Below are 23,773 nucleotides of genomic sequence, written 5' to 3' on the forward strand. Positions count from 1 at the left end.
GTCAGTTTAAACTGCTAAACATGCATGATCATGCAAAACAAGGAAACACGAAATGGGACAGTAAAAAGAGGTCGAACTAATCATATTAAAGTTAAGCTGTTAAACATGCAAAGTCACATGAATGTTACCTGTTTCACTTACTAATATAAAATTCAGATATTCTGGACACATTAACTAAAAATTATTTCATATCTCAGGGAAATGATTTTATTTAAGACCATTATCATAGAAATAAGGAAAACAGGAAATAAAGTTTCCATGTTAACAGGTTGGATTTTCAAATGTTGTCCTTATTTAGAAAAATCATTATTTAAACCTTATCTTTCATGTTTTCCAATTTTCTTGAGTATTTTAGGTTTTGTTTAACGTTTAAATGACCTCTTACTCCCTACTATAATTATGTGGTTCAGGTTGGTGTGGATTCATGGTAGTGGTATAGAAGGCACAGAGAAGAGCCACTCTCTTTTTTAATAGACTCTCCTGGAACTGGTTGTTGACACTGAGGACTTGGTGACAGTACCACCATAACCACCAAAGCCAAATCCACCACTGGAGCTGGAGCTTGAGAATCCTGGGGAAGAACAAAAACATACAAATGTTATCATTTGTCTCTTAATTCAGTATCACTTATGATGATCATAATGTGTAAACTCTGAATCCCCACCTCCAGAAGTCGGTTGGACATGGATGGTTGCATTGGATCCTCCGCTGGCCAGCCTGACAATGGATTGATAAAGAGTGAGTCCTTCATTCAGAGATAATTATCATAACTGTAACCATCAAACTGCATGGAATAGCCAGCTTTATCGTACCTGCTCTCCTCTCCTTCCAGCAGTTTCCTGTAGGTGGCGATTTCGATGTCCAGGGCCAGCTTGATGTTCATCAGTTCCTGGTATTCTCGCACCTGGCGGGCCATGTCCTGCTTGGCTCTCTGAAGAGCATCCTCCAGGTCCTTGATGCGAAGCTTGGCATCTCTCACTGCAAGCTCACCACGTCCCTCAGCCTCTGAGATCTGGACCTCAAGGTTGGCTCTCTATGAAAGTTAATATCAATGTTTGGTTATTAACTACACATCAGCACACAGTCATGTTTTTTTCACGATGAGGCATCATTCTTTAGGAGATCTTGACATACCTGTCCCTTGATGGCCTCAATCTCATTCTGAAGGCGGGCGATCATGCGATTCATCTCAGCAATCTCAGTCTTGGTTGTGCGAAGGTCATCACTGTACTGTCCAGCAGAGCTCTGCATCTCCTCGTACTGTTTAAATTTAACAATGCATGCAGAAGTATTAACCTGAGGGTTGGTAGAGGTGGCTCAAGTGCATTCAGTGAATACATGGGATGGATTTCTACTCTGCTTATTCACAAACCTTCTGTTTGTACCAGGACTCTGCCTCAGCCTTGCTTTTGTTGGCGATGTCTTCATACTGTGCGCGCACTTCAGCTACAATAGAGTCCATGTCCAGGTTACGGCTGTTGTCCATCTCCACAATGACAGAGGTGTCCTTGATCTGGCCCTGCAGCTCACGGAGTTCCTAGAACCAGGTATTTGCACCAATTAACTGTTGGATGTAATTAGTCTCACTATAGTGTTAGGAAGAAAGTCAAACTTTAGATACGTACAGTCTCATAGACGGCCCTGAGGAAGTTGATCTCATCCTGAAGAGCATCAGCTCTGGCTTCAAGCTCCACCTTGTTCATGTAGGCGGCATCAACGTCCTTAAGAATTTATAGCAAAACACAGTGTTACAAATGATCATATTATGAAACGAAAACATGTTGGTACTGAAGAGGAGAGCAATAACAGTGTTTGGACTTGACAAGAAGACCTAGGTCACTAAAAATACGTTTAATAGCTTTAAAAAGAAGAGACGAAAAAAGAAAATCTTAAAACCTTCTTCAGGAGAACAAACTCATTCTCAGCGGATGCACGATTGTTGATTTCATTTTCATACCTGCAAAAATACAGAAAGGAAATTAATCAGTGCATCAGATCACTTTGAAACCTCTACACCAGGAGTAACACTTGGTGGTATAGTAAGATGTCATAGACACTCACTTCCTCTTGAAGTCCTCAACCAGGGATTGCATGTTCCTCTGCTCTCCCTCCAGCTTGACCTTCTCATTGCCAAGTCCATCGAGCTGTCTGCGCAGGTTGGCGATGTAAGCCTCGAACATACCATCAATGTTGGATCGGGTGGTGGTCTGGTCCTGCAGGAGGCTCCATTTGGTCTCCAGCATCTTGTTCTGCTGCTCCAGGAAACGGACCTATGGAGGCACCAAAACAGGCAAAATTTCCAGATGTCTTTATAGGCATATAGTGTGTATATATGGTTTACACCAATTACAACCTACAGACAATATGAGACATTTGTGAATTACAGGTGTTAGACTTTGTGGGCATTATGCTGATTAACTCTTGTTTTACAGTCTCCCAGGTAGGGGTTAGATGGGCAACTAAATCCTCACTTGCAAGAGCAGGAAGGGCACCACAAGTTCAGATAGAGATAATCTTTCCTTTATCTCTACACAATAATCTAAAGTTTAAACTATAAAGGAAAGCGTTCAGGCTATTTTGTACTACTGCAATGAGGTCTACCATAAAGTTCACCTTTATAAATGGAAAATAATCTCAAAGGAAACAAACCTTGTCGATGAAGGACGCAAAGCGGTTGTTAAGCGTCTTGATCTGGTCCTTCTCATGGGTACGGACACCCTGGATGAGGGGATCAATCTGCAGGTTGAGAGGGGCAAGCAGGCTCTTGTTTACCTGAACAGCTGTAATTGTTGGGGCAATGTAACAGCCTGCTGTTTGGCTGGAAGAGAACCCATAACCTGCAGAGCTACCACCAATAGAGGATACGCCAGAACAAACGCTGGGACCTATCCCATAGCTGGATCTTTTCATTGAATAGCTGCTTCCTGATCCTGCAAAAGATTTTCTGGCGCTTCCATTGGAGCTGGTCACTGAGTATGCCTTTCTCATCGTGTTGCAGCGGTGGAGGTCGTTTACTCTGAGAAGAGAACTAAAGATGTGAAGTCTTCAAATGAAGAGTCAAGTCCTTGTCAGTGTCTGACTGTGGACGCTGCCTGCTTTTATGGCTGAAACAGGGTGGGGTCAGGGGCCACCTTAACCTGTACTGTCACTTTCTGCTGTCCAGCATTTTTCCACCTGAGCCCCCATTCCTCCGTCTCTGAATGACAGGAGTGATCAGTCCTGTAAAACTGGAAGGGAGGTATTTTCAGAAGATAAGCCATGACACACCCTGCACCAGCACATTTAAATAAGCATTTGAAGTGTCCCTTACTTTGTCAAAAGAAATGTCCCTTCAAGCTATTGCAGGAACTGTGTTCAAGCAGTCTTATGCTGTATGTTCAAAATATAACATCCCAACAGGAATTAACTAATGAAAGTCTACTAAGCTTGTGTAACATAGATGAATATGATTATTTTGACTTCTCTATCTGTGCAATAGCTGTTGTGCCTTGATTGCATATACATCTATCAAGATAAAGCACATACATACCTAAGATGAGCAAGCAAGGAGATCCTTATCTCTGTAACAATGTCTTGTGGACAGACATTCTTTTTAAACAACAAAGTGTTGACACGCTGCACACCTGTCAGAGTTTCCTGTTGGATGTGTTTACTTGTAGATTCCAGGAGATCAAGTGTAGTTTGTTGGTGCTGGGATTTTCTGACCCAGTCTTTTTGTTTTTTTAAAACCCAGGCCTAATGGCCTTTGTGTCTCAGCTGTTTCTGTGATCTCCCCTTTAATCTAGTTTCTAGTCAGCTCCTGTGAAGCGTGGGATTAGTTTCTAGTCTTGTTTTTATTAAGAGAAAAGAACTTTGTTATTTGGCTTCTAACTTTTTGTTTTAATGTCCCTTCCTATTAATTGCTTGCAATTTAAGTGGTTTCAGTCAAAATAGCTTGCATTTGGGCGTGTCATATCTACCTTAAGCCAGTGATCAGACCTGTTTTGGTTTTTGCACCAGGCTGGTTTTTTCGGCTATTATGTTTATGTGACTTATGGGATTCCTGGAGCCAACCTCAAGTGGACACTCGATGAACTACAGGATTTAGATTTTCTGCTTGGCTTCATTTTTCAAGACTGGAGATTACCGCTTGGTTACATGTAGGCAGAGAATGCGACAGGTTCTGGTGTTCAGTTTTTTACATATACTTGTGTTTGTGATGTGTTTTTCTTAATTGAATCCAATAATTGTTTTGTTCTACCCTCAATTGGCAACAATTAATCAGAGGGTAGCTGATAGCCAGCTCCAGTTTGTCTGGATTTATTAAAATGGTGTGATTATATGGCAATTATATCCAGGCCTACATACAATGGTTTAATGTATGAATACTGACTAAAAAAAATCCATCTCTGTTTAATTAAATAATGTATCCTATTTATCCTGATATATACAGTATATGTGTGTTTATTGCAAATGCTAAAAGCAAGATAAGGAAGAAATGATGGTGCAGTGATTGTTTAATTGGCGCACGCTTTCTGTCTCTGTCCCTTTTCTGAGCAGGCAAGGTGTGTGTCATCTACGAGGACAACACATATTTGCATGAAAGATTGGAGTCTACAACCCAACACCTATTACCACACACCCACCCCTTACACAACTGATAGTTAAATATTGTTCATATTGACATTTACTGCAAGTTTTGATTGTTGTGAACACTAATACATTGCTGTATTAACTGGCACACCCTTGTGTCTCCCATCTTTGCCACTGTCCAAGAGGCAACAGGTGGCAACAGTGCTTTACAGACATAGCAAGAGAAAAACATTAAAACAAAGCTTAAGGAAAAATTGCAATAGAGATTTAAAAAATAAAAGAGAAAAAACAGAGAAAAAGAAAGATTGTGCATCATTAAAAGACAGAGAAGAATGTAAACGTACCCGACAAGGGAACAACTATGAAAAAACTATTAAGAAAGGAAAAATGTGGAGTAAGGCAGAAAGTGTATTTCTAATGGAAAGCCAGAGTGAATAATATACCGTAAATTTCGGACTATAAGCCGCTACTTTTTGTCGCGGTTTTTAACACTGCGGCTTTTAAAACGATGCGGCTTATTTATGGATCTTTTTTGCGGGACAATGAGCTTGTGCCGCAAAAACATTTGACTTTGTCACATCGGATCTTAATATCAGTCATTTTGCGCTTTATGCACGCACCCTCATCATGGAAAACACACGGAGAAATACATATGATGCAGCTTTCAAGTTAAAGGCGATCGAACTGGCTGTCAAAGAAGGAAATAGAGCTGCTGCACGTAAAGTTGACACTGACAGCGACAACGAAAAAGAGACTGAGGAAGTGAGTAATGAAGTCATTCTGAGGCAGTGAATGGATGGACTTTTTCCTGTGAAATATATTACGGTAATCTTTTTCATCAGCCGCGTTACAGACACTGTTTGATAAAGGATTTACAGTAGGCTTAATATTTGCGGATGTTACCAGTAGTACGTATTTCATTAAAAGTTAAAAAAATGTCTTTGTGTCACGTCTTTCTGTGTAAATAGCTCTTGTTATAACGTGGACATCTGCGGCTTATAATCAAGTGCGGCTTGTATATGTACAAATACATTTTTTTACCTATTTTTAGCCGGTGCGGCTTATATCCAGGTGCGCTCAATAGTCCGGAATTTACGGTAGTTTTAAGGCCTGATTTAAAGGAGCTGAGTGTGGCAGCAGTCCTCAGGTGTTAAGGGAGTTTGTTCCAAAGGTGAGGAGCTTAGTAACTAAAAGCTGCTTCACCTTGTTTGCTTCTGACTCTGGAAACACTGAGTAAACCTCTTCCTGTGGACCTGAGCGGTCTGGATGTTTTATATTCTACAAGTAGATCTGACATGTTTTTCGGTCCAACACCATTCAATGCTTTATAGACCAGCAGTAAGTCGATCCTCTGAGACACAGGCAGCCAGTGCGGTGATTGAAACACAGGTGTAATGTGCTCCACCCTCTTTGTGTTGGTGAGGACTCTGGCTGCTGCGTTCTGGATCAGCTGCAGCTGTCAGACTGATTTTTTTACAGAGGCCTGTCAACACACTGTTACAATAATCCAGCCTGCTGAAAATAAAAGCATAAACAAGTTTCTCTGAATCCTGTTTGGTCAGAAAAGCTTTGAATCTTGCAATATTTTTCAGATTGTAGAAAGCTGATTTTGTTACCGTCTTAATGTGGTTGTTGAATTTCAGGTCTGAGTCCATAATCACACCAAGATTTCTGGCTTGATTTGTTGTTCTTAAGGACATGGAGTCAAGACGAGCGCTGAGCTCTGAACTTTCCTCTTTGGGGCCAAAAAAGAATCACCTCGATCTTTTCCGGGTTCAGTTGTAAAAAGTTCTGACACATCCACTCAGTGATTTCGGTGATACACTTGCTCAGTGAATACAAGGGACTGTGGTCATTCATTGACACTGATATATAGAGTTGTGTGTCATCTGCATAATTATGATAGGAGACTTTGTAATGTTCCATAATCTGAACAAGAGGGAGCATGTAAATGTTAAATAAAAGTGGCCTAAGGATGGAACCTTGAGGAACTGGTGATCTTCTCAGATTCCTAATTACCAACAGACGCAGCAGTGTAGTCACTGTCCCTGCAAGTAAGATTTGAACCAATTTAAGGTAGCTCCTTAAACACCAAGCCAGTTTTCAAGTCTGTCCAGCTGTATGGTCCACTGTATTAAATGCAGCACTAAGCACTAAAACGGAGACTTTAGATGCATCATTGTACACATAGATCATTTAGCACTTTGATAAGAGCAGTCTCAGTGCTGTGCTTTGACCTGAATCCAGACTGGAAAACACTGAAGTACTTATTTTGTACCAGAAAAGTGTTAAATTGCACAAAGACCGTCTTTTCGATTATCTTGCCTAAGAAAAGCAGGTTTGATATGGGTCTGTAGTTATTAATTGATGAGGCATCCAAATAACTCTTTTTCAGGAGGGCTTTGATCACTGCTGTCTTGAGCGACTTAGGAAAAGTGACTGTCTGTAGAGAGCTGTTAACTATCTGCAGAATATCTGGTGCAACACAGTTAAAAATATTTTTTTAAAAGCTTGTGGACAGAATGTCGACGCTGCATGTAGTGGACCTGAGATGTTGAACTATGTCTGCTAATGCTGCAGGATCGAGAAGGTGAAAATGTATCAGGTTAGCTAAAGTGTTTTCAATAGGAGGTACAGGAGTTACAGTTAGACTGCCTGTAGGAGACTGAGTGAATTGGGACACAAAAGCATTGCAAGCCTTTACAGATAACAATTCAGCAGGAACTGATGCTGAGGAGTTGGTCAGTCTGTACACGACTAAGTCTGTGCATTGTTGCTGTGCTTGTAGATTATTTCAGAGAAGAAGGACTGTGTGGCCCTTTTTAGTTCTAAGTTAGACAAGCGAAGTTTACTTTTTCGCCAACTATGCTTAGCCTGTCTACAATCTGTGATAAAATCCCTACAAAAGGATAGAGAGCTTATCCTTTTTAATTTCAGGAATTCTCCCCTCATTTTCTTTTCTTTTTTTTTTTATTTTAAATTTTTGTGAAAAAGAGTGAAATATAACCTCTTCCTTGTGCTGCTAATAAAGAAAACATGTAATGTTAAAACTGTAAGAATAAATTATATGCACAGGACTAAATGGTTTGTGACAAAAAATAAACAGAAACAGTGTTAATGTTACAACAATATTCATTCATTTTGTATTTTAGAGACCTTGACTGACGTCAGTGATTAAAATATAGCCAGAACAGCACTAAACAAATGTCACTGTTATTTAAATCTAGAAAAAATATGTCATGTACTGTACTATGTTTCTGACATGTAGCATGTTTTGTTGATTTGCAAAGTGAAAGACTGCTCCTATCACTCCTCACAAATAAGGAAGTGTTATTCACTGTGTGCAACAATTTTCACACAAAAAACCCATATATTTTTATTTGGTCTTTTCGCTTTTCCATGGAATTGCTGGTACTTCGCATCGACACTTTCCTTTCTTTCCCACTTTGGCTTTCAGATGATCCTTTGAATCACAGAGTACTGGTTAATGTCCAGATACAACACATTGGACGATGCATTTAAGCTAAAATGAACCAAATGTGCATTAGGCATGCATGCCTGTTTTCCTCAGCCCTTTTGTAATCTAACATCTGGTACAGTGTGTCAACATGATGAGCAAGGCTTCAGTTTGAAACTTCTTTAAATGAGTATTTTGTTTATTTTGCTTATTTGACATGAAAATGTAAGGTTTATGCTCAGTAGCCTATGTGCCAATCTAGTCCATTATGAAAAGCAAGCAAGGAGTGAGCAGTTGAAAAGGGGGACAGCACTGGACCCATGTGATATCTCACTTAAAAAAAGTGATCTGTCTGGTAAAGCAAAACACTCTGAATATGAAGTATCCAGGAAGAGTTTTACATTTTCTTTCATTTATCCCAACATAAAGAGACAATTTCAATTTCAGTATTCGGATATTTTATTTTATATCATTTGCTGTCAAAGTGATTTTCAACATCAGTAAATGACGTACACTTAGTTTCATACAGTATGGCTTAAGTGGAAGGCAAGAAACGGCATACAAAACAAGGAAACACAAAACAGGACAGTAATAAAAACAAGCAACGAGGAAATCAGATTAAAGTTAAACTGCTAAACATGCAAAGTCACATGAATGTTACCTGTTCCTCTTACTAATATAAAAGTCAGATGTACTGGACACATTAACTAAAAATTACTTCATATCTCAGGGAAATTATTTTATTTCAGACCAGTTTATTACTACCAGACAGGAAATAAAGTTTCCATGTTAACAATAGTAGATTTTCAAATGTTGTCCTCATTTAGTATAATCATTGTTTAAACCTTATTTTTCCTTTTTTGGGTGTTTCAGGCTCTTACCCCTTCTACGCTAATTATGTGGTTCATGTTGGTGTGGATTCATGGCAGTGGTATAGAGGGCACAGAGAAGAGCCGCTCTCTTTTTTAATAGACTCTCCTGGAACTGGTTGTTGACACTGAGGACTTGGTGACAGTACCACCATAACCACCAAAGCCAAATCCACCACTGGAGCTGGAGCTTGAGAATCCTGGGGAAGAACAAAAACATACAAATGTTATCATTTGTCTCTTAATTCAGTATCACTTATGATGATCATAATGTGTAAACTCTGAATCCCCACCTCCAGAAGTCGGTTGGACATGGATGGTTGCATTGGATCCTCCGCTGGCCAGCCTGACAATGGATTGATAAAGAGTGAGTCCTTCATTCAGAGATAATTATCATAACTGTAGCCATCAAACTACATGGAATAGCCAGCTTTATCGTACCTGCTCTCCTCTCCTTCCAGCAGTTTCCTGTAGGTGGCGATTTCGATGTCCAGGGCCAGCTTGATGTTCATCAGTTCCTGGTATTCTCGCACCTGGCGGGCCATGTCCTGCTTGGCTCTCTGAAGAGCATCCTCCAGGTCCTTGATGCGAAGCTTGGCATCTCTCACTGCAAGCTCACCACGTCCCTCAGCCTCTGAGATCTGGACCTCAAGGTTGGCTCTCTATGAAAGTTAATATCAATGTTTGGTTATTAACTACACATCAGCACACAGTCATGTTTTTTTCACGATAAGGCATCATTCTTTAGGAGATCTTGACATACCTGTCCCTTGATGGCCTCAATCTCATTCTGAAGGCGGGCGATCATGCGATTCATCTCAGCAATCTCAGTCTTGGTTGTGCGAAGGTCATCACTGTACTGTCCAGCAGAGCTCTGCATCTCCTCGTACTGTTTAAATTTAACAATGCATGCAGAAGTATTAACCTGAGGGTTGGTAGAGGTGGCTCAAGTGCATTCAGTGAATACATGGGATGGATTTCTACTCTGCTTATTCACAAACCTTCTGTTTGTACCAGGACTCTGCCTCAGCCTTGCTTTTGTTGGCGATGTCTTCATACTGTGCGCGCACTTCAGCTACAATAGAGTCCATGTCCAGGTTACGGCTGTTGTCCATCTCCACAATGACAGAGGTGTCCTTGATCTGGCCCTGCAGCTCACGGAGTTCCTAGAACCAGGTATTTGCACCAATTAACTGTTGGATGTAATTAGTCTCACTATAGTGTTAGGAAGAAAGTCAAACTTTAGATACGTACAGTCTCATAGACGGCCCTGAGGAAGTTGATCTCATCCTGAAGAGCATCAGCTCTGGCTTCAAGCTCCACCTTGTTCATGTAGGCGGCATCAACGTCCTTAAGAATTTATAGCAAAACACAGTGTTACAAATGATCATATTATGAAACGAAAACATGTTGGTACTGAAGAGGAGAGCAATAACAGTGTTTGGACTTGACAAGAAAACCTAGGTCACTAAAAATACGTTTAATAGCTTTAAAAAGAAGAGACGAAAAAAGAAAATCTTAAAACCTTCTTCAGGAGAACAAACTCATTCTCAGCGGATGCACGATTGTTGATTTCATTTTCATACCTGCAAAAATACAGAAAGGAAATTAATCGGTGAATCAGATCACTTTGAAACCTCTACACCAGGAGTAACACTTGGTGGTATAGTAAGATGTCATAGACACTCACTTCCTCTTGAAGTCCTCAACCAGGGATTGCATGTTCCTCTGCTCTCCCTCCAGCTTGACCTTCTCATTGCCAAGTCCATCGAGCTGTCTGCGCAGGTTGGCGATGTAAGCCTCGAACATACCATCAATGTTGGATCGGGTGGTGGTCTGGTCCTGCAGGAGGCTCCATTTGGTCTCCAGCATCTTGTTCTGCTGCTCCAGGAAACGGACCTATGGAGGCACCAAAACAGGCAAGATTTTCAGATGTCTTTATAGGCATATAGTGTGTATATATGGTTTACACCAATTACAACCTACAGACAATATGAGACATTTGTGAATTACAGGTGTTAGACTTTGTGGGCATTATGCTGATTAACTCTTGTTTTACAGTCTCCCAGGTAGGGGTTAGATGGGCAACTAAATCCTCACTTGCAAGAGCAGGAAGGGCACCACAAGTTCAGATAGAGATAATCTTTCCTTTATCTCTACACAATAATCTAAAGTTTAAACTATATAGAAAGGAAAGCATTTGGGCTATTTTTACTGCTGCAATGAGGTCTACCATAAAGATCCCCTTTAGAAATGGAAAATAATCTCAAAGGAAACAAACCTTGTCGATGAAGGACGCAAAGCGGTTGTTAAGCGTCTTGATCTGGTCCTTCTCATGGGTACGGACACCCTGGATGAGGGGATCAATCTGCAGGTTGAGAGGGGCAAGCAGGCTCTTGTTTACCTGAACAGCTGTAATTGTTGGGGCAATGTAACAGCCTGCTGTTTGGCTGGAAGAGAACCCATAACCTGCAGAGCTACCACCAATAGAGGATACGCCAGAACAAACGCTGGCACCTATCCCATAGCTGGATCTTTTCATTGAATAGCTGCTTCCTGATCCTGCAAAAGATTTTCTGGCGCTTCCATTGGAGCTGGTCACTGAGTATGCCTTTCTCATCGTGTTGCAGCGGTGGAGGTCGTTTACTCTGAGAAGAGAACTAAAGATGTGAAGTCTTCAAATGAAGAGTCAAGTCCCTGTGAGTGTCTGACTGTGGACGCTGCCTGCTTTAATGGCTGAAACAGGGTGGGGTCAGGGGCCACCTTAACCTGTACTGTCACTTTCTGCTGTCCAGCATTTTTCCACCTGAGCCCCCATTCCTCCTTCTCTGAATGACAGGAGTGATCAGTCCTGTAAAACTGGAAGGGAGGTATTTTCAGAAGATAAGCCATGACACACCCTGCACCAGCACATTTAAATAAGCATTTGAAGTGTCCCTTACTTTGTCAAAAGAAGAGCTATTGCAGGAACTGTGTCTTATGCTGTATGTTCAAAATATAACATCCCAACAGTAATTAACCAATAAAATGCACTAAACATGAAGAGAGAAAAAAATGTATGGATCCCAGGCCTCTAATAAGCTTGTGTAATTCAAATTTATATACTTTAAAGATAAGGCGCACACATAGTACTGTGAGCAAGCAAGGAGATAATGTTTTTTTCAGCAATTACAACTATACTATGATCTCCCTCATCAGTATCAGCGGAGAAGCCGTGGAAGTGGTGGACACGTTTAGCCTGGGACTCACAATAGACAATAAACTCACCTTTGAATCACACATCCATGGCATCCATAAACGCAGCCAGCAATGACTCTGTGCCCTCTGAGTTGCCCCCCACCTCCTACTGTCACTATACAAGAGCATACTTAAACCCATCCTGCTCTACTGCTCCCCCTGCTTTTCAACATGCCGTCATCCCCCAACACAAAAAGACTGACACAAATCACACATAGAGCTGCCAAAATCATCGGCCTCCCCACCACCATCCTCTCTGACCACAACACCATAGCCATTACACGCAGGGCACTCACCATCACCCGGGACCCCAGTCACCCCCTAAACCCATACTTTGTGCTACTTCCATCTGGCCCCGGTACAGGTCCCTGACCTGGAAGAGGGTCAAGTTCAGTAGGAGCTTTGTCCCCTCTGCCATAACAGAACTGAATAGACTGTGTTGTTAAATGTGTGTTTCTGATTTCTGTGTCAAATGTGTATGGTGGAGGATGTATTGTATGTCTTTATCTATCTTGAGGTCTGTCTGTTTATGTGTCTCTCGTACGAGGGTGAAAGCAAATTTCCTGAAAAGGACAAATATATCTGAATCTTTAGAATAGTAAAACAAAACAACAACCTAAAAATATGTGTTTGCAAGCATTAGGAAAGCAAACAGTAAAAATAAATAAAAGCCAAAATAACAACAAAGAGACTGGAGTTCAGATTTAGACAGTGATTTTACTGAAGAAGAGTGGGATGTGTTCTGGCATAGAGCCCATAAAGTCTCAAAGAATGTTTCACTGAAGTGTACACAATCTAAAAGTATGCATTGGTATCACTGGACCCCTAGCAAGCTGCCCAAATTTGGACACAGACCAACAGGCACATATTGGGAATATTCAACTGAGGCAGGGACCGAGCACATGGTTTTGGGTTTATGTCACAATTTAGAGTTTCTTGAGATCTGTCAAATGGTTTGTAAAAAAACAAGTAAAAACATGGATACAGACCCTACATTTTGCCTGCTTGGTGTTTCCTCCAGATTTGATTATCAACATATTAGCAAGTGGCTGAATACAGCCTTCGCAGTTGCAAAAAAAAGCTATAATATTTTTTTTTTTAGCAAAAAAAAAAAAAAAAAAGCTATACTGAAATGAGTCGTACAATATTAAAATAAATAATGAAACATACTAAAAAATTGTGGACCATTGACAATATATCATGAATTAATGAGGAACACTTCACTCTGTCTGTATTTTACAGACCTTCAATGATAAGCAGTTGTGCTGGCTTTCACAGTTCTCATTTGGAAGTGGTTTTGTCCATGAAACGCTGATGTTAACGCTGAAAAAACCAGTAACACATTTACAAATATTGAAAGGTGATAATAGTTTGAGGAAATGAAGCTTATTGGGACACTACAACACTATTTCTGATAAAAGGAGCTCACCTACTGTGAAGTTGTTTAATACAGAAAAAGGCAACCTTGTTCTTAAAGCAAAACAGCTACTTTTTGCCCGGTTACTACCCATCACGTGGTTCTTGGGGATGGGCTGAAGGTAAGGAAGGGGATTATTTCTGTTAGATAATTTCAATATCTATCTTGATATCTCTAGATTTTCTGGGGGGTTCAGCACATTTTCCAACCAAAGTTTTAATTATCATGTTAAGGCTCCATGCTTAATGACTGTGAGTCTTTAAAGATTTACAATGGCATTACATTTTGTGAAACATAATAGTGAAGATTATATCTATTTCTGTCAGACAACATTTATTTTGTTTTGCCAACTGATCTATGATAACACACATCTCAGACATGTTGGTGGTTTGTTGCTCTTTTTCTTACATCACAAAACATTTCCTTGTAAAAACTTAGTTTTTAGATTATGTAGTTAAACGGTTTAGAGTACCGGTATCTAATAATTTCAAATGAATAAATAACCTTTGCTGTCTGCATTATTCAGTTGCCATATCAATAAAGGCTTTTTATTAACCTCTTAATCAACTGATCAACTAGTCCTTCTCTGCTTACAACTGAAACTGTGAGATTGGGTTAAATTGTACAATTCTGAGTTGACCATGTTGACCAACTCAGAAATTGCATATATGAATAAATAGATCAAAACATTCACCAGCCAACTTTTTTTACAGTCTGATATGATACATTTCTTCTTTTTGGTTACCAAAAACATTTTCCATACATTTAATTGAGTTAATAAGGCATTGTTTGTCATTAGATATGATACAGAAATTACTGTTTGGATCATTTTATCAATTTATGAAAAAAAAAGATAATTATTAAAAATGATAATAAAAAAAAGCTGCCTTCATATTTTAAGAAGGTATTAGTGCACAGGCCACCCCTACCATCTGGAACAGCCCCATTTACAACGACCACATTACAACATTATTAAATCAAAACAATAATCCACCTGTGAATGATTAATTCGCTTTAATCCACATACTTTAGAAAATGTTTTTTTTTTTTTAAGTTTAACATTACATACTGTAAGCAAACTCTTCATTAAGCAGATACAGTATGTGTGTGTCAGTGGTGTGTATTGTTGGTGAAAAGTGGAGTGTGCATTTAGTCTGCGCATCCCCATCCAGAGTGGTGTGATTGAACACAGATCACTTGCATTTAAAGCTTCAGGCACAGAAACAGAAACAACCTGGGCTTTATAGGAATGCTAAAATTCAGGATCAGAGTCGACTTTTAGCAAGAAACTTCCCAAACATGTTTTGTGGCGATCTGAAACTTATTTCAACTTGTTAAAAAGGAGTATAATATGTGAGTAAAATTGATACAGTTGATGCTTTAGGCAGATCTGTAAAGTTGTCTGTTACAATAATGAAGCCAACTAAAGAGAAATGCATGGACAAGTTTTTCCAGGTCCAACTTTTAAATTAAAATTTAGATGAGACCATCACCACACCAACATTTCTTGCCTGGTCTGTACTTTTCAGTCTTACTGACTGAAGCTGCATGCTGACTCTTAATCCCTAACTCCAAAAAGAACAACTTAATTTACTGGAGAGTTGACAGGACAAACCATCCGTTGCATTAGTAGTGCTTCACAGGGGATTCTCGTCATGTCCTTTCGAAACAAATTCCAATCATTGCTCATATTATTTAATTTGTTAACATTTGTTGTTCACCTTATTCACTTTGATCTTGGCCATTGCTAATCTTATTGGTTCAGTACTGAGTGAAGCTAGAATTCCCTTAGTTTCCAGTCATCACAGACTTAACCCACTTTGTCCACGTTAATGTTCACTAATGTCCTCATTATATAGCTAAGCTAACAGAATAAGCAAGTTATAGCTAATTTGCTTATTCTGTTTATGATAATTAATTAATGTATTCATTTAGTTTTAGACTTTAAAGCCTGGCTCCAAGTTACAGAACTGAACAACTGACTGTTTTTCTTTTATTCTTGTAATTGTTTTTAATATTATAATTTTAATCTTTTTACTCATTGTACTTTACTTGCTTTGACAGCTTTTTATTTTGCTTGTACCATCTCTTTATCAATGTGGTCTGTTACTGGGTTTTTTTTTCCTTTAATTGCTCGACTGGGTCGTATTATTTAGACGCTCACTTGTATTGGTTCTTTTTCTGTGAGGTTGTGGGTTTGAGATAATTGTCTGAAATTGTCCTGAAAAAAAGTGTCAATCTTGAGACTTTGTTCTAAATTAGTGGTTCCCAACCTTTTTTGACTTGTTTAACCCTTTAGCTGGTTGCCATGTTGAAAGTACCCCTTTGCTTATGTGTAATTATTTGCCTTAATTTGTACATATATTTAACCCTTTGTCTTTATATCTAATCCATCATTAAATTAAAACCATATACAATATAGAATAAGGGGGTACAAGCAGGGGTGAGGTCTCCCAATCCAACAGCGTAGCAGCCCATGGCTGTATCAGGAGGAGACAAGCACGATAGGGAGAGAAGCACACCGGAGTGGACGAGGTCGGGGAGAGACATGCAACCCGAGAAAAAGGAAATGCTCAGTTTAAAATGTAATGTTGCATATGTACGTAACGTGCAATGTAGAAATTCTTTAGAATGCAGAGGCTGTAAATGTTCAGTAATATTAGTTTAATCATGGTGTTTCTCTTTGTGGACTATTACTGAATTGGGAGAGAGATTAGTGTATCCCTTTCAAAGGTGTAAATTCAGAACCATCATAATCACAGCAATTTTTGCCAGGCTTACTAAATCGTGGTGCGTTTACTCACTTAACTTCTTTACATTTTCCCCTCCCAGTATTTTGCACGCTAGGGAAGAAACATCCCATATCCCATATTGCATCTTTATGAAGGCAAATGTACTAAAAACGTGTTGTTTTCTCATATAAAAGACGCACTGCCTGCCGTTAGTAAATGAGATAGCACATTTTTTGCGGGTGGTATCAACTTTGCACACGTTTTAAGACACACAAACCTTTAGTAAATCAGGCCCACATGACACAACAACAAAAACAGAAATTACATTTTATAGTTTAGTTTGTATTTTTGTTGTTGTTTTGAATGAAAACAACATTTTGTTTTAACAGTATTATTGCATGTGGCCTGACCAACCTTAATAAATGGCTCTTCAAGTAATTGAAAAAAGTCTTTGTGGCCCTTTAAGATTTGTATTTGAGTACCTGTGCTGTAGGCTTATTTCTCATCTTTCTGCATAGCCCCTGCAATACCCTTAAGTACCCATAGGTGTCTGCGTACCTACGGTTGGGGATCACTGTTCTAAATTAATGCCCCTTTATTGGAGAGAAAAAGCAAAGTATCTTTAGGATATTGTGTTGTTGTTATGATGCTTTTTCTGCATGTCAAAGCACTTTGTAAACCCACGTTTTTAAAGGTGCTATATAAATGAAGTTATTGTAATTATATTATTACTATTGTAAATGAATCTATTCATTGTCATTGGCCTTCTTCATTCACATGATCTTCATGGTTGTCATTATTGATTCAATTAACTGGGATAACAGGTCCTTACTTCTTCTTCTTGTTTCATAGCTATTTCTGAACATGTGCATTCAGCTCATGTGCATTCAGCTTCAATCTATTTAATTACATTTTTGACCTCTTTCCCCTACAGTTTCTACTATTTATGCTAAGGGTCTTTTTTGATCTTATTCATTTAAATTTTCATGTATATTTGTTTCCCATTCTTAGCTGCTTGTACATTTAGTTCTGTGCTTTTTCAGCCTTTTTATTCAGTTTATGTACATTGCTAACCTTATTTGAAGGGCCGCGAGCGTAGGGCCGCAAGCGCCACCTGCAGGGCCGCGAGGGAATAATATGTTTGCATCTGTGGGCCGTAAGGGCCGTGATCGTTGGACTGCAATATACTCTCCGACCACCAGAGGCAGTAAACCGCCAGTTAGAAGTAGGCCTACATGGCGAGAAGGAGAAGAATATTTAGCTTAATGTCTACGGAGAAGTCTCAACTCTGCTAGGTGACTACCATGAGGCCATGAAGCTGTGACAGAAACGCATCGAAACGACCCCACTCCGGATTGGAAGTACAGAGCGTCTACACGGTAGGTCTTGCCTGAGTGAAAACGATGTAGTTCTCACGCCCGGCCAGTAGTGGGCAGTGAAACTTTACAGCAAGAGACAATACAACGCAAATAGCTGCTGAAGCACATAGCCGCCGCCATTGTTGTTTATGTTTGTTCTCGACTACTGTGCATGTCCAAATATATGGGGGGAGGTGTGGTGAGGTCATCGCAGCCAGAGAGTCCGCTCCGTTTCGTTCACATGGCTGCGATACGCCCCCGTATCAGTTTCACTCCACCCTGGAGGTCGAATTCAAAAGCTTGCGTTTTCACAGCATCTCCGTGTAAACGGGGCCTGAATCTGAATGGAAACGTAATGGAGAGGTTCTTAAAACGAAAAAATAATGACAGCAACGGGTGCAGCGCTACACAAAACAGAATGCTCTTTTTAATTTCAACAAATCTACTTAACTTCATTGAGCATCTAATTTTATTGCTTTTATTGCAAAGTTTTTATTGTGTTACTTATTTGAAAAACATGCACTTAAACATGGTTTTATATGAGCAAAATTAATTAAATGATCGTGTTAACTTGTGCAAGGTTTTATGCATAATTAGCCTATGTATAGGTGATATATTGATTAAAAAACATACAAATGAAGAACAGTATGCATTATTACTACATAGTGACACAAATAGCTATTAAATAAAAATGACCGCAAAAGTTAAATCAGAACCATTTACTCGATTGGGCCCCAGACTACCTTGCTCTGAAAATGTTGGGCCCCAAGGTCAAAAAGGTTAAGAAACCCTGGTGTAGAAGACTAGTGTCCAATACACTTGAGTAGTGGATGTATTTTTGAAATATTGGATTAGTTTTATCAAACAACTAGAAATACACTCCAGTTAAAGCACGTTGTGAGTAAGGCTTTGAGGATTTACACCTTTATGAAACAGGATATTGATGTTAGGGCATTCAGTGTATTTATGCCCAGCACCACCAACATGTGGCTATCAAAGTTGAGCACTGTAAACAGATGTTGCCACACAGTAAGTGAAATAAATAATGAGATTAAGAAACAAACATTTCAGTTCTCAGATTTATTTTATTCAAATGTATTTAATGTCATTTGTTGCAACATTCATGACATGTTGCTAATAATGATTTTACTAAATAAATCTGGTTTCAGCTTACTTAAACCGTTTAGTTCTGGAAAGGCAAAGCTAAACAGAGAAACATTTCAAAACAACAAAATAGAAAAAAACGTTTCTGATATCAGAACTGTAGGATGAAGACATAAAGCACCATGATGAGCACTATAATGCTACCTGTACAGCAGGATAGTCCTCTGATGTTCAAAAAAGTGGACTGGAGTGCTGATTTTCAAATGTTTTCTTTGCTTAGTTTTAACAACCTTATCAGAATCAGTTTTTTTTTTTGCCTTTTCCTTGTTCCTTGGAGTCGGTGTAGAATGAAAACTGATGTTGTCCTGCTAACTTATTGAGCCTTGGTTTTTTTTGGCAATGATTACCTTCAGAGACTTGTTGATAATTATTACATGATTTCAGGAATCTTTAGAATCTTCCCTATCTTGTAGTACTTGCTTAACAGCAATGCATAGCACCATGAACGCGTACAGATTTAGATTAAATCTAAAGGCTTCTGAAGGGGAAGAGGGACGGCTCTCCTTTTTATTAGTATCTTCTGGAGCTGGTGCTTGACACTGTGGACTTCATAACTGTGCCACCTGTACCACCATAACCACCATAGCCAAATCCACCACTGGAGCTGGAGCCTGAGTATCCTAGTAGAAAACAAAAACAGGTAAGTGTTGTCAGGTATCTATCTGTCTGTGATGTTTATTGATTTAATATCACTCATGGTAATAGTGACTATAATGTTTAAGGTTGCATCTTACCTCCACCTCCACCACCAGAGGACTGCTGGACATGGATGGTTGCGCTGGCTCCTCCACTGGCCAGTCTAACAGTGAATTAATAAAGATTTAGTCCTTCATTCAGAGATTGTGGTAATTCTGCAACCACGAATCTGCATTCAATATGTAATTATATCCCACCTGCTCTCCTCTCCTTCCAGCAGTTTCCTGTAGGTGGCGATTTCGATGTCCAGGGCCAGTTTGACGTTCATCAGTTCCTGGTATTCTCGTACCTGGCGGGCCATGTCCTGCTTGGCTCTCTGCAGAGCATCCTCCAGGTCCTTGATGCGAAGCTTGGCGTCTTTTACTGCAAGCTCACCACGCTCCTCAGCCTCTGAGATCTGAGCCTCAAGGTTGGCTCTCTGTCAAAATTATTATCACAGTTTGGTTAATAACTTTACCTCAGGTACACCGTTTCTTTATCATGAGGCATCATTCTTTAGGAGATCTTGACATACCTGTCCCTTGATTGCCTCAATCTCATTCTGAAGGCGGGCGATCATGCGGTTCAGCTCAGCAATCTCAGTCTTGGTTGAGCGAAGGTCATCACTGTACTGTCCAGCAGAGCTCTGCATCTCCTCGTACTGATTAAATTAAATAACATGTTGGTTACATGATCCCGTGGGTTATTAAAGGGGCTTTAAGTATATGCAGATGACAGAGCAGATGGGTCAATTTGTTTTTTACTAACCTTCTGTTTGTACCAGGACTCTGCCTCAGCCTTGCTTTTGTTGGCGATGTCTTCATACTGTGCGCGCACTTCAGCAACAATAGAGTCCATGTCCAGGTTACGGCTGTTGTCCATCTCCACAATGACAGAGGTGTCCTTGATCTGGCCCTGCAGCTCACGGAGTTCCTACAGAAACAGTAGATGTTGCACCAGTTAACTCCTGTTGCTAATCAGCTTAGCTACAGTGTTTAGCAGTAGATCAAAGGTGACAAAATAAATACATACAGTCTCATAGACGGCCCTGAGGAAGTTGATCTCATCCTGAAGAGCATCAGCTCTGGCTTCAAGCTCCACCTTGTTCATGTAGGCGGCATCAACATCCTGGGAAAGAAATTAATTTCAAAAAGGAAATGTTATGCACGCACAACTTTGATTTAACATTGGAATAAAAAAAAATGGAAGGGCGTTTTTTTCCACACCTTCTTCAGAAGCACAAACTCGTTCTCTGCAGCTGCACGTTTGTTGATTTCATCTTCATATCTGCAGAAAGAAGGAAGTATTTGAGTGCATTTGCTCCTGAAGTCTGCTTACTACAACTTGTTTGAACAATTAGTTATCATGTAATGCAAACACTTACTTATTCTTGAAGTCCTCAACCAGACCTTGCATGTTCCTCAGCTCTCCCTCCAGCTTGACCTTCTCATTGCCAAGTCCATCGAGCTGTCTGCGCAGGTTGGCGATGTAAGCCTCGAACATACCATCAATGTTGGATCGGGTGGTGGTCTGGTCCTGCAGGAGGCTCCATTTGGTCTCCAGCATCTTGTTCTGCTGCTCCAGGAAACGGACCTATGGAGGCACCAAAACAGGCAAGATTTGAATGTCTTAAAATGTATGTTCATTATGCATTGTAGTATTATAGGGGCTTGGCTGGTCCTTTAATTTTCATTAAGTCTTGAATGCTTCAACTGACTTTATAATGAACACATAATAAATTTTAAAAAAATGGTATCCCTTCTTAAGGGAGGGATAAGTGCTTTAAAGATTAAAAGGTGTGTTTTATTGAATCTGGTTTAAAAATGTCTGACCTTACCTGCATTACTGATTACATATCTCTATATCTGACTAGCCACACCCATGTCATTACATTTGTAACTCGAGGCTGAATTCTGTAGCTGGCTTTTCAGTCATTTTAATATTTCAAGATGCAAAAATAAGCCTTCATCACTTATTGAATACATGGGATATTTTCCCCCTTTTGAATATAATGAATTTAGTATGTTTCATCTAGAGTTTACGGCTTTAAGGATTTCACCTTTTGTTTTACTGGCTGTGACTCATCCTGTGTGCTCAGTTGAGCTATGAAGGCCACACAGTCAGTCTAGTGATAAAAAAAACTAGGTGTGGCAGATAAACCGCAGACAACAAAGCGTTGCAGTGACATGGGATAAGGACTTTGTTGTGAGTTTCTGACCTGGTGCCAATTTATAGAGTTTCAAAAGTTTCATTCTACGTGAAGGGAACACTATATGACTTGCAAGCAAGTTTCAACCTCGGATATTTATCATAAAAACAAGAGAAAGTTGAATACTTGACTACCTTGTACTAAGTTTTTTCTGTTGCCCATAACAACCAGGTGATAGGTGCAATGTGCAAATGACAGACTTTGGACTCTGTGGGTAGAGATACTGTAGATCCCTCCTTTGTTCTGCCAGTACTGCAAAAGTGTATGTGCTAGTCATTGCAAAATAATCTCCACCCATGTTTATATAGTGGGCAAGGAGACCACAGATGGCTCAGAGAGGGCTACAGGCCAACTATTGCCTAAGGTTGAATTAGGATGGGACTACCAGTGTCAGTTAGGGTCCTGATCACAGACAGACTTGTACATTTCTGTAAGTTTCCCTTAACCTTAGAGGTTGTAATTCATTGATGAATATAACACAACAAAGATAAGATTCACTGCTTCCTCGTCAGCTTTGACTGTAAAAAATAAACTTTTTGCAACTAGTAAGTAGTACTCAGCAGTTTCAATGACGCCTTAAAGGACATTGCTATTACTATACAATGTACTACAGTGGTCTCTTTTTAGTCCATTCTTTTGATTGCAAGTTGAAAGAGCAAAGGAAATTGATTAACTTTTGACAGCTGTTAAATGTAAAGGTAAACCAGGGAGTGTCTGTATTATCAATACTGCTATAAAGAGGTCTGTAGATTGTTAACTAGAAAAGAGAAATTCATTCAGAGCTCACAGGGACTAACCTTGTCGATGAAGGAGGCAAAGCGGTTGTTTAGGGACTTGATCTGGTCCTTCTCCTGAGTGCGGACAACCTGGATGGTGGGATCAATCGCCAAGTTGAGAGGGGCTAACAGACTCTGGTTCACTTGGACGGCTGTGATCGGTGGAGCGATGAAATTGCCTCCTGCTCCTGCCTGGCTGTAAGAACCACCAGACATTGATGATGAACCGAAACCGCCACCAAAAGCAGAACCAGCACCAAAACCAGCACCAGCACCAAAACCACCAGCATTAAGGCCATAACTGGTGGTTCTTTTTACAGAGTAACTGCTTGCTGGAGCTCCCCCATAGGATGACCTGGTGCTGGCCCGAGTGCCTGCAACTGAGAATGCTCTTCTATTCTGATTCATGTTTGCAGTGGTAGATGATGTTAGTCTGAGCAGAGAACAGAAGATGTGAATGCTTCAAAAGGAGAGCCAAGTCCCTCTGAGTGTCTGACTGCAGACTCTGTCTGCTTTTATAACAGAGTAAAGGGGAGGGTCCTCTTTTGCCACTTCAACCTGTACTCTCACTTTTGCTGTCCAGCCTACAAGCCTTTGGCTCTGAATGACAGGAGTGGCTGATCCTGTAAAACAGGTGGGGAAGGATTGTCAGGAGATAAGCAGTGACACACCCTGCACTAGAACAGGCCGAAGGGGGACAGAGTGAGAGTTAAAGAAGCAGAGTGAAAATGTGATCATGAGAAAAACAAACTGAGTATGTTCAGGAAGTACGAGACCTGATCTCAGTTCGGAATGTTTTCTGGTTTAGTCCTTCATCCCAAAATGATGAAATGGAAAGAGGAATGCTTTCATCATGATTATAAACAACTCTCTAATTCTTACACAACACTGTTCATCTGAAACCCCTTCAATTTTTATATTTCTGTTCACATCCTCTTCCTATGCACAAATAGAATGGTAAACAGCATGGCAGCAAAGATGAATTTTCCACCAGCACTAAATTAGCATATAAAGAATAATGTTACATTTAAAATCATTTAGTGTGAATATTGACGTTTTTTCAAACAACTTATAATTGAGTCCTTTCATTTCATTTCTGTAAAAATGAACAGGTATAGTTCACACATGTTTGATAAGTAAATTATTGAACATGTTACATCTTTACCAGCAGCAACATTTAAGAGATATTTTTAATGATTTTCCACGGCTGTGATGAATACTCAATTCTGGTCAATTGCTATGCTGCTATAGCAGAGTGTTGCCATGCAGAACAGTCCTCTCCTATAGATGATGCTCTTATCAAAGAA

The 23,773-nt window shown here is 39.8% G+C and overlaps 3 protein-coding genes across 3 annotated transcripts; all 3 read right to left on the minus strand.

The window, feature by feature from the left end:
* Positions 1–272: 272 nt before the first annotated feature.
* Positions 273–3,225, minus strand: LOC306822349 (keratin, type II cytoskeletal 8-like). The gene is made up of 9 exons (XM_079341313.1): positions 2,650–3,225; positions 2,062–2,270; positions 1,897–1,957; positions 1,626–1,721; positions 1,373–1,537; positions 1,135–1,260; positions 813–1,033; positions 665–717; positions 273–571 (listed from the first exon to the last, which is right to left on the minus strand). Exons 1-9 carry the CDS (start codon positions 2,986–2,988, stop codon positions 468–470), a joined length of 1,374 nt encoding a protein of 457 aa, XP_079197439.1. The 5' UTR covers positions 2,989–3,225; the 3' UTR covers positions 273–467.
* A 5,703-nt stretch (positions 3,226–8,928) lies between these two features.
* On the minus strand, positions 8,929–11,755 carry LOC306823133 (keratin, type II cytoskeletal 8-like). Its single transcript, XM_079342505.1, has 9 exons — positions 11,180–11,755; positions 10,589–10,797; positions 10,424–10,484; positions 10,153–10,248; positions 9,900–10,064; positions 9,662–9,787; positions 9,340–9,560; positions 9,192–9,244; positions 8,929–9,098 (listed from the first exon to the last, which is right to left on the minus strand). Exons 1-9 carry the CDS (start codon positions 11,516–11,518, stop codon positions 8,995–8,997), a joined length of 1,374 nt encoding a protein of 457 aa, XP_079198631.1. The 5' UTR covers positions 11,519–11,755; the 3' UTR covers positions 8,929–8,994.
* A 6,952-nt stretch (positions 11,756–18,707) lies between these two features.
* On the minus strand, positions 18,708–22,928 carry LOC306822348 (keratin, type II cytoskeletal 8-like). The gene is made up of 9 exons (XM_079341312.1): positions 22,488–22,928; positions 20,866–21,074; positions 20,708–20,768; positions 20,514–20,609; positions 20,250–20,414; positions 20,017–20,142; positions 19,700–19,920; positions 19,541–19,605; positions 18,708–19,426 (listed from the first exon to the last, which is right to left on the minus strand). The coding sequence occupies exons 1-9, from the start codon at positions 22,872–22,874 to the stop codon at positions 19,317–19,319; spliced, it is 1,440 nt and encodes a 479-aa protein (XP_079197438.1). The 5' UTR covers positions 22,875–22,928; the 3' UTR covers positions 18,708–19,316.
* Positions 22,929–23,773: the final 845 nt, after the last annotated feature.

This window comes from Symphodus melops (assembly GCF_947650265.1).
Source record: "Symphodus melops genome assembly, chromosome: 4".
Taxonomy (NCBI): Eukaryota; Metazoa; Chordata; class Actinopteri; order Labriformes; family Labridae; genus Symphodus; species Symphodus melops.